General features: G+C 41.3%; 1 protein-coding gene across 2 annotated transcripts; it reads left to right on the forward strand.

Moving 5' to 3' along the window:
• The first annotated feature begins 3,702 nt into the window (after positions 1-3,702).
• On the forward strand, positions 3,703-8,785 carry LOC143103841 (N-acetyllactosaminide beta-1,3-N-acetylglucosaminyltransferase 4-like). Of its 2 annotated transcripts, none has more exons than XM_076267681.1 (2): positions 3,703-3,804; positions 6,206-8,785. In XM_076267681.1, exon 2 carries the CDS (start codon positions 6,207-6,209, stop codon positions 7,287-7,289), a length of 1,083 nt encoding a protein of 360 aa, XP_076123796.1. In that variant the 5' UTR covers positions 3,703-3,804; position 6,206; the 3' UTR covers positions 7,290-8,785. The 2 variants fall into 2 exon arrangements, with proteins under 2 accessions (XP_076123796.1, XP_076123797.1); XM_076267682.1 differs by lacking the exon at positions 3,703-3,804 and adding an exon at positions 3,819-3,869.
• Positions 8,786-11,357: the final 2,572 nt, after the last annotated feature.

The raw sequence follows: 11,357 nt of genomic DNA on the forward strand, positions 1-11,357 counted from the left end.
AATGCGAGTTTCGGCTTCTTCGACACGTGCTGTATTAGTCAAAACGTCTTGTTTCATCTCTGTCACTTTCCCCTCCAGAGCAGTCAAAGCATTTGACATTCCGGCCAGTTTTGTGTCAATATTATCCAACTTTGTCCTAAAGTCCGACCGTAATGATTTTAGCTCACTTAGCACCTCCATACTAGCATCTGTTTCTGGCCCACTGGATGAACCCGGTTGAGAAATTTTACTTTGTCTGCGTCCACGGCCAAAAATATCACACTGCTTAACTGCCATCGACTCTGACATACCTCACTGCGTCTTTATGAAGGGTTGTTGAAAGCTTGTAAGGGTATTTTTTAAAGAAATATAGTTCACGGTTTCGGAGCTTCTCCTCTAAGCTGCCATCTTGGTCACGTGACCTCCGGAAAACCTTCCCATCAACTTGATGGTGCACTCTGAAGCTATGAAACATAGCAGATGAAGCTGTTGTTGGCAAGTTGCGAGAGTGGATAGCAGTTTTGCTGTCAGTCACCTTACTATAAAAAAACGTTTCAGTATGAGATCATTGAGAGAATCTGCTTTGTTGCCTTTGTAGATCTGTATCATTGCTTTTCCCCTGCAGCAGCAATTTCCTCTTTAGTAGTACATATGGCACAATGTTGATGCGTCCAACTTTTTCCAGGTCTTTTGCTGTAATCTTGACAGGTGGAATCACTAATGCTCGTTTGATTCTGAGGGTTATGCATGCAATTATTCCCATGCCCATCAATCGTCCGGGTGTTATGGTCATCATTATCAGCAACGTATTGAATGAAGTGCCCTGGTGTGAATCCATCAACCTCTGTTTTCTGTGCTACTGCGGCACTTCTTTCGTACTTCTGTACCTCATTGGGGCAGCCGTGGCCTAATGGTTAGCGCTTCGGACTTGTAACCGAAGGGACAGCTGAAGTGCCCTTGAGCACCTTACCCCTCACTGCTCCCCGAGCGCCGCTGTAGCAGGCAGCTCACTGCGTCGGGATTAGTGTGTGCTTCACCTCACTGTGTGCTGTGAGTGTATTTCACTAATTTACGGATTGGGATAAATGCAGAGACCAAATTTCCCTCACCAGATCAAAAGAGTATATTATACTACTATACTACTTGTATGAAAATGAAGGGGCTGCAGGATCTCCGCTTACAACCAACTATCACTGCTTGCTGCTATTTCTTACTTTGCGCTTTTCTTTTGGGATTTGTGAACTTCTACCGGCAGTCCGGCACTCTGCATGAACGACTTGGCCAGGGACTACAGTTACCGTAAAACTCCAAATAATAGCCCGGGCTTTTATTTTCCCAAATCGCCAAACTGCACCGGCTAGTATTAGAGACAGGCGTCTATATGAGACAGGCCTTTAATTCCCTTTACACAAAACTTTTCCTCTGCAAAGATGGAAAATATTATCGAATTAATTATTTCAAACACACTGAATGTCTACCTATATAACTAGGCTATCTGATGACAATTACGGATCATCATTCATTTAGTGTTGAGATGTTGTTCATTGAGTGAGATACAGTAAGATCCAAATAGCGGGGATAGCCAGAACAGATGAAACACGTTTTAATTAAACGTAATCTACAAAGAGATCGTATCGCACCGAAAGCTCATATTTTGTCACTAGCAAATAGCCTATATCGGTCCTTTGTCAAATACAGTTGCATTATCAGCCCTGACCAAAACTGTTCAGGAATTATTTATGCAAAAGTGGAACGTGCTTAATGTTTCATTCTCCCTCCTTTTCGGCACGAATGAAACAGCATGAGAGAGCATGAACCATATTGTTTCTCCCGTTTTGTATTTGCCAAATTTGACAACAGTCATTCAAATCATAGCCTACTTCCAGACTCGCGGGAACATATTTTTGACCAGGGGTGCTGAATAACAAAATAATCATGGATGTCCTACGATTTCTCCCCCAGCATATGATTCGAATTTAGACAGCTAAATACGCCATTTCACCGCCGTGTATGAGTAGGTCTAAGAGGGAGAAGTTTTATAATGCCCTGGGCAGCCACCTTCCACTGCAACTATGCGCAGCACTTGCCACTCCGACTCATCAATAAAAACTGTGCGCGCACACAGCAGTCCCATAGAAGCGCACTTGACTTTACATCATTAACCTATTTCAGTAGGTTATATAGCCAGAGAATGTCCGTAGACTGGCTCTGATATAGCCTAGTCTAAGGTAAATTCCTTTTCTGACTTCTTTCTCTTTATCGCCATGGCATTTAGAATAAAGAATAACGTTCGCGAACCGTTCTGGTTTTGTTGCCAGCATAAAAACAAGCTTACCATCGGCCTATCCGCAAATTTTAAACACAAGGGATGAATTGAACGATGACGAAGTCGGACATATAGGCATAGTTCATATTGGAAAAAAAGTTATACAATTTGGAACTCTAGCTTTTCCCCACCGCAGTCTTTTAATGCCATCTAATCATAACGTGCGCAGTCTGCGCCATACTTAAGCCCAAATCACACCCAAGATTCGCAACGAGATGAGCAGCAACTTCATGCAACATTCTAAAACCTTGCAACTGTGACCAGACATGTGAATGCTTTGCGACGGCTTGTAACAACGTGCAACATCTAATTCACACTGCTGTAACCTCCTTTCTGTAACGGTTTCGTGTCATTGTGACGGGTTTTAGAAGATTAAATACAACCCGAAACTAAAAAACAGACCAGGCCTCTACTGGAGACCGGCCTTTAACCCAAACCTGTAGCCACGCCAGGCGTTTAAAAGAGACAGGCGTCTCTTAGGGACTCGGCGATTATTTGAAGTTTTACGGTATGTCAACATTGCATTGTTGACTGGCTCTGTGGATACCTTCACATCCCCTCTGAGTTAATTTGACTGTCAGTGCTTCATCAGACGTTTGGTTCCCACAAAACACACACTCAGCCACTCAAAAAATAGTATTTTCTAATGTATGGGATGATGTAGAAACATAGCCACAGTCCCTTCCTTTAATTTTGTCTTTTATCTAATGTGTCAAGAATGAAACAATACATTTTTCATCCAATTTTCAGATTGTGTGTGTTTTATGGTACATTTTATGAATAAATGCCTAATTTGCATATATAAACATAAAATCTCAAAAACTTGTAATACATTTTTTCTTTGGTATGATGTCATTAATCAACTGGAGAAGTTTCATAGTGATAGCTATTAATTATTTTTCCCCCCTATTACTTAGAGTGTTGAGCACAACACTTGGCCTTTAATCTAAAAAAAAAACAAAATTTTCCACTCCATCTTCAGCGGAAGACTTTTAGTATATGATTCAGGAGGGTATTAGGACCAAAAATGTTTTTTGTCTTTTTGGGCTCGATTGACTGGCCTATTTGGTTAACTTTATCCAGCCCTAAAAAAAGCTAAATTTACCTTTGGTTTACTTGTAGTTTACCGTGTAGCCTAACTTTAAACAGTGTGCATGCTTAACACAAAGCATACTTGTGCTTCATTCACCCACATCCGGGATCAAAACAGTATCTATACTTATACTTAAATAAATATTATTTTTTTTTGTCCTTGATGTGAGTACATGTGCATGTTTGCTGAAGAAGCACCGTACCTCCCAGGTTCCGGGAGTGTCAGGAGAAAGTAAACAGATGGCTATCCTGCTGCCGTAAGAATTTGTCACGAGTCTTGCAAACATCCACAATTGTCCGAACAGAGCGGCCAAACCTAGTCCTTCATTTGGACAGGTCTCTTTAGTTCTCCCTTGGGGGTCTGTGGAGCGAGAGGGGACACTATAACCAGTCTGGAGGTCTGGATGGTGAGGCTAATGCATGTCTTTCTAACATTGTAAAATCTAAGAGTCATCCTTACTTAAAATGTTTAGTAAGTATAACTCCCATTTTTGTCTTTTGTTGAGATTACTTGCCGAAAATGAGTGTCATTTAATTTTGAAATGGAAAAGTAAACATTTAAATCAAGTAAACTATAATTGAATTTCTGAAGTTTCTGCTACACTGTAAGGCTAGTTAGTTATCCTTACTTAACCTGTTAGTTAACCTTAGTTTTAAAAAACATGCAAACCGATTGCCTTGAAATTACAGACTAATCTGGAATAGGAATTGCAAGTTGTGCAAACAAATGCTTACTTACTTACTGAGAATTACCATTTCATCTAACTAGGTAATTACAAGTTAAGTATACTGTGTTGTGCATATTAATAAATAAAATTGCTTTCCCTCTTCATCTCCCTCTCAGCACTTCACAACATATGGACAGCTTTGTTCACCCAGCTCAGTCATGCACAAGAGGCTGCAATTTTACAGAGAGCATTTTTAACATTATTTAATTGTTGGCAGTGGCACTTATAAACACTAAATGGGCTTAATTTTGGAGCCAAATGTTGGAGTTAGAATAAATACCTCTGTGCCACTTGATTGATCAGTTTACAGCCACATAATTTGCGTTATGCATTATTTGTATTAGTTGTTTAAAAATGCAAAAAAAAGATCAGATTAATCGATCAATAAAGTGCTAGATTAATTGATTACAAAAAGAATCGATAGCTGCAGTCCTAGTTATATCTCAGCAAGATTTTCTCGTATCAAGACTAAACTTACTACATGTACAGGAGGAGGAGGAGGTCTCTGGTGCATTTTGACCACTGTGTGGCCCTATAATCACAGGAAGTAGGCTCATATCAGCAATGCTTACACATATTAAAACCAAACTTGGTACATGGACTTGAGACCCCATCCTGAGGACGCACAATAAATTAGGAGTTTTTTGACCACTATGAGCGCTATATTTGTTAACACTTTCACCTATTCAAACCAAACTTGGTATGTGGACTTAGGAGCACATCTTGAGGACACAATAAATTCGGTGACCTTCGAATCCAGTCAAGTCCAGTCCAATCCAACACTCTTACCACAATCTTACATATAGCTCTTTTAACACATAATTTTCAGTGTCCTGCCGGCGGGACGGTTACCCACCTCCCCCCAACATTCTAAATCAATTGTATGCACCATATTGCTATGTAGCATAGTAATGTTATACACAATTTCAAAGCTTTGACTCTTGGGAATCCAAAAAAATTTCTGTATCTGTATAATGCTTTACATTCTCAGATTAATCTTATTATGTCTCAATTAAATTTGATCCAAAATGCCCCCCCCCCCTCCGCTTTTGGTGCTACCCTGATTTCTGGCTGCAGTGTAGCTGCAGCACAATAAGTAGATGCAACATATTGGGTACTGAAATATTTACAAGAATCCATAGAAATTGAATCTTCATGTTGTGTTATCCAATATTAGTTAGTACAGATGTATAGTCTATCTTATACACACTCATTGAACCAACAACGTAAATGCAAAAATATAGAGACTTTTTTGTAATTATTCCATATTTTGTGTAGTCAGTCTATATCAGAACACCTGACATACAATCTAAATAGTTCAGAAGAAACCTCAAAGTGTTACCTTCCATTTGAGACCAGGATTATGCGTCTACACAAAGGGGTTCATTTGCAGTAAGCATTTGATTGTCAGTATGCACTTTGGATAACAAAAAGTCCTATGGGGAGTTTCCATAGGCATTTTACAAAACACATGAGCATACCTTGGCAAATAATAGTCTAAAGCACTCATATTTTCATTCTATATTGATCTACTCTTGCACACAACATCACAAGACCTGGTGCTAGGGCTCAGTTGTGTTTCTAAGTGATATCAAGTGACCTAGAGGGCTGAAATGTGGTCAGTTCAGAGATGCTTGTAATCCGGCAGAAAGAAAAAAATATATTCTAGCCTCTATAACTCTTTGTCAGTACATCACACATTTATTTTAGAGGTTTTCAGCTTTCTATAGAGGTCCAACATTTGATGGTAGGCCCCAAAAGAGGTGGGAACAATGCCCTTGTAAAACAGTGCAATTTCAGGCAAAAACTTGAAATTTGTATTGAGATTTAAAGAGTTAAGTGGAGTAGAGTTACTAGGCCTACTCTGTATGTCACTGCTTGTTGACATCTTATTATCATGTATGATTGCTAAACTTTTATTCTTTTTAATGTCGCAATCGGTTAACTCCATTCAACAGCGCTTGTGGTTCAGTTATGGGAATTGTGGCCAATCAATCAACCAATCAATTGGTGCATCTCTAGTAGTTTTATTGTCATTACCCCTCATTTTACCTACTCGTCCATCTGCTTTGCTCCCCAGAATGAAGATGGCAAGAGTTCAATGTCTCCGGAAAAGGCTCATGGTCTGCTCTGTGACCCTCCTCTGCTGTATATTGCTCAGGATGTACTACCACCAGCGTTACCCGTGGGTGTGGTCTAACATACCGCATAGTGCCATTCCCTCACATCCAATGGCCCCCTACATTGTCCAAGAGAACGTTAAGTGCTCTGCCAATGATAGCACGGAGATTATTCCATCACACCTTCCCCAGTCATACAAGGAATTCCTGCGCCACAGGCATTGCCGGGTATTCCCAATCCTACAGGCCCCTTCACCTTGCGGGGATGACCTCTATCTGCTGTTGGCCATCAAGTCCACAGCTGCACAAGTAGAGCGCCGTTCAGCACTGCGGGACACCTGGGGTCGTGCCGGACGAATCCAGGGTCGACGGATTAAGCTAGTCTTTCTAATGGGCCGCTCACATGACAAGGTGCAGGGTCACGACCTCCAGCCATTACTTGAGTGGGAGAACCGCCGCTATAGTGACATCTTGCAGTGGGACTTTGTGGACAGCTTCTTGAATCTGACACGGAAGGAGGTAGGATTTCTCAGCTGGTTCTCCCGTGCATGCAGCAGTGCACAGTTTGTGTTCAAGGGCGATGATGATGTGTTTGTGAACACAGAGAATCTGGTTGAGTTCCTGAGAGCCCACAAACCCACAAACCACATGCTTACTGGTCACATCCATGGTGGCTCCGTCCCTTGGCGAGATGAGGGCACAAAGTATTTTGTCCCTGTCGAGATGTATCCAGACGGGAAGCTCTATCCACCCTTTCCAAGTGGAGGTGGGTATATAATGTCACGGCAGACTGTGTTGGGCCTGGATGTGATGGCCCAGAAAGTGAAGCTGTTTCACCTCGACGACGTATTTGTGGGCTTGTGCCTGAGGGAAATGGGCTTGAATCCCACATTTCACAGTGGTTTTCTGACATTTGGTTTCAGCGCTGGCCACCAGCGCTTAGGCCCCTGTGTTTATCAAGAAATCATGGTGGTGCACAAGCTGAATCCAGTAGAGATGCGGGTCATTTGGTTGCTGATGCAAGACAGTCTGCCCTGTGCATAAGAAAAAAGTATGTTCAGAAAGCGCACCACCACTTTATACGGCTAGATGTCAAAGAAAACTGCAAAATTGTGCAAAATGTGCAGATTGGCGTCTATTATCAGAATGTGCAAATTAGCATTTGTCAGCGTTAATCTCATGTTCACTTAAAGTAACAATCCATAGAATAAGCAAGTATACACAAATAACATATCCCAAATCACCAAGCAGTATGTATACATAGGCTAGATGTCAAAACAACAGTCTGTGCAAAATTGTGCAAATTGGCGCCTATCATCACATTGTGCAAATTAGCGTCTATTTTCAGGACTCATCTCATGTTCACTTATAGTACATATCCATAAAATTGTGCAAACTGCAGGTAAGTGCAACATAAATCAGGATACCACAACTACTCTGATGATGTTTTGAACAATATGCTATGGGATATGCCCATTAAAAAATCATATTAGTTTATTAAGAAAAAGACACCGTAGATGTGAAAGTATCATATCCTAGCCCGGTATAAAGGTCCATGTCTTCTCACTGTCACTATAATGCATAAGGAGGATGTGATATCATGCATGACTGGTCGAAGTGAAAGCATGAGGTAAGGGTAACTGATTGTCAGGCATATTATAAATGTGATCCCATGTTACGACATGAGAAGTTAAGAAGTAGGCTGTATCTTGATCAGCGAAACTTATAATTTATTTTTCTGTCGGTCCGATGTAGCCTACCATTCAATTTGCCTTATTCACCCGGCGGCCAGAAGGCTACAGGATACACTTGCCATTACACCATAAGTCCAGCAGATGGTGGAAGTAATGCATTCCGTTTGCAAACTGCCAAAAAAAACTCACTGAAGAAGAACAGGCCAGCGAACCCTTCTTTTTTTCAGTGATTTTTTTTTTGGCAGTTTGCAAACAGAGTGCATTACCTCCACCATCTGCTGGACTTAGGTGTAATGGCAAGTGTACCCTGTAGCCTCGTTCTGGCCGCTGGGTGAATAAGGCGAATTGTGCCGCAAATTAACAGACAAAAGCACGGCAGGGCACGCCCCTAATGAAAATGAATGAATGGAAAACAGACCCTCGCTTCTCAGGGTTGCGACTGCCTGAATAAACGCCGACTCTGACTGACAACTCCACGGGACACACCGAGTCACCGACCTCGCCCGACTGTCCAACGATGTCCGACGGCTGATAATTGGGTTGGTGTGTCCGGGCCCTAGGCCTATCTGGCCATAATATCTGGTTTAATCTGAGAAATGCATAAGCATCTTAAAAGAAAACCTGAGCATTAACGTACATTAGGATGGCAGTAATATGAGTAGACAAATTAAGATTTTAATTTTTTGCTAATTATCTCCCATGATTCCACATTTAAATGTGTCATACTATTATGAGGGTTTATGATGAGACAGATGCATAATTCAGGATTTTGTTTGGACAACTCCCTAGAAAACAATAAAGCATTGCAAATTTGTGAAAAACGCTCAGGCTTGTCTTTGAATTTGATTTGACACACAACTGTCTCTCCAAATGAACCATTACATTATATTTAAATGTCACTAGTTTCATAAATTTTTTTATATATCAAGTGGGTCATACCATTTTATGATCCACTTGACCATTTCATGTCATTCAAAGTGGTGAAATTACTACACTGTTATGCACACATTGCTCTCTCCCAGTGTTGTCCTTCCAGGATGTTCTTTGTGTCATTTGACATATTATCTTGCAGTGCATTGTCTGGCCAGCAGAGTGGACCCAAGTCTTACTTTCCTCATCCTACACTCATAGAACTTACTCTGCCACTCCAAGCACATCCTACACTCATAGAACTTACTCTGCCACTCCAAGCACATCTTACACTCATAGAACTTACTCTGCCACTCCAAGCACATTACATGCATTTTCAAAATGTGATGGAAAACCTTTGCTCTTTCCGTAATGTTTTTGTCTAATGAAGTGAAACACAGGACTGGCAATTTCTTAAATATAAAATGATGTGAATAAATTTTTTTTTGCACAAAAGTTCAAATTGTGTCTCTAGCCAAACCTGTACAGTGTCTGGTGTAGTGATGGTTAGTGCAGTAGTAGACTTGATGATGACTATGAGTATAACTGGACTATAATCAGTTATGTCAGAGTCCCAGAAATCCGTGTCACAGAAATCAAAATCCTTTTTTGAAATGCTCTGCATAGTGACACGCCAGGCTGCCCAAGTGTAACCGTCGGCCCGTACAGACGGATGAGGGATCTGGGTGAACAGAAGGTTAACAGGAGCGCAGAGAAAGTGAACAATTTACAACCGCCTGTCAGAATCAAAGCTCAGGCCTCCGAAAGGGTCAAATAAACGCCACTCGCGTCCATTGACCTGCTGGAAAGCGTTCTCTGGGGTCTCGGTAACTTAACTGTGATGGAAGCACATGTCATGCTTAAAAAAAGAAAAAGAGCTCGAGTTTGTTTCTACCAAACCTGTGGGATCCCTGCTTTTACAATAGTGTCCTGTGTTACCATGATGCTTTCATTAGTGTCTCACAATGTCCACATTCCACTCATGGCCATGGAGGAAAGACATCTACAGTATGAAGGTGTTTGGAGTCTGGCTCAACAGATTTGTCTCATGCAAAAACAAACTCACACTCAATGTTTGAGAAGTGGTCTCGTTTGTTTTGTTTAAGCTTCTAGAACTTTTCCTCATGTATTCTAAAGTCCCTCTGAAAATGTGCTTATTGCACACTGCATGCTTGCTCAGAATCTTGAATGCCAGCCCACCTTGGCTTACACTTTGCTGACACATGACTCCACAAAGAAGGCACTAGGTCTCTCTCTCTAGGGCTCTCTCTCTCTCTCTCTCTCTCTCTCTGTCTTTCTCTAGCATACCTCTGCAGATCAGCATCTGCCTGTGCATCAGGAAGGAAGGAAGTGTTGGTCTGTCCACCTTTGTCAAGGTGTCCATGGCAGCAGTTCAGTGGCACAGCATTTGAGACTTTACTTCTGAGACTAATTTTCCTCAGAAAAAAGTCTGACATCTGCTTATTCAAACGAATGCCTTTACTCAGAGGTTGAAGACACATGCTTCGCATTGAGTGTCAGACCTTCTATTTCTTCAGAGCCCTGCTTAGAGAATCTGAATGATTCCTCACTTTGACGAACAAATAAACATATTTCGTCAACATAAGTAAGTCTACCTAATAAATGACCCAGATAAATATGCTTACTTTTGTGGCAGAATATGCAACATGATGATCATTCGATACACTGTTAATTTTGTTCCCTTAACTGTTCGGCTATCTTACCAAAAGTACAAAGTGCTCCATAAGGCATTGTTTCAGTAACGAAAGCATTTTGTTACTGAAAGGAAAGCACTTTTATCTGTGTGACTGTTTTGTCAATGTACAGAATATTTGTTCAACTTTTATAATAAAAACTATTAGCTACTTGTGTCTGGTGTTTTTCCAAGTTACTCAGTGCAAAGCACAGGACAACAGTCTTGGGATGTGGTGCAGCGTCATCACCAGGAGGCCCATAGGAGAGGACTACATTTGCTTCAACGGTTTTGGATTTTGCAAAAACATTGTGTGTGTGTGTGTGTGAGGGAGAGAGAGAGGGTGTGTATTTGTGCACTGCACACGTTATCTCTGGATGTTTTGGTGTCAAAGGTGATATTCTCTCCCTCAAAGAATGCACTGCCAACAGACAGACTAGCTGAATTTCACACATTCCACACATTATATATATATGAAAATGTGCATATATTCCACACATTATCATTCTGCTTTGATTAGGTGAATTCCACACATTATCATTCTGCTTTGATTAGGTGAATTCCACACATTATCATTCTGCTTGGGCTCCTTCAGTGCCAAAGCCAGAGAGAGACAGAGATAGACAAAGAGAGAGAGAGAGAGAGAGAGAGAGAGAGAGAGAGAGAGAGGCTCCATGCAGAGTGTGTGTGAATACCTTCATTGGCCCCGTTTCACCAGACGTACGCTTTACTACAACCCGTCAAAACCCAGGAGGAGGACACTTGTTAAAGCTGCATTTGGGCTCTTTGTGAGCCCTGGTGAATGGCTTTGCTTTT

The sequence above is a fragment of the Alosa pseudoharengus genome, unplaced genomic scaffold, assembly GCF_046254945.1.
Source record: "Alosa pseudoharengus isolate Yale_2024_CS ecotype anadromous, Long Island Sound unplaced genomic scaffold, YU_APseudo_1.1 YU_APseudo_1.1_scf_5, whole genome shotgun sequence".
NCBI lineage: Eukaryota > Metazoa > Chordata > Actinopteri > Clupeiformes > Clupeidae > Alosa > Alosa pseudoharengus.

Coding starts and splice junctions, on each gene's coding strand:
- LOC143103841 (XM_076267681.1), top strand. CDS start 6,207: ATGAAGATGGCAAGAGTTCAATGTCTCCGGAAAAGGCTCATGGTCTGC.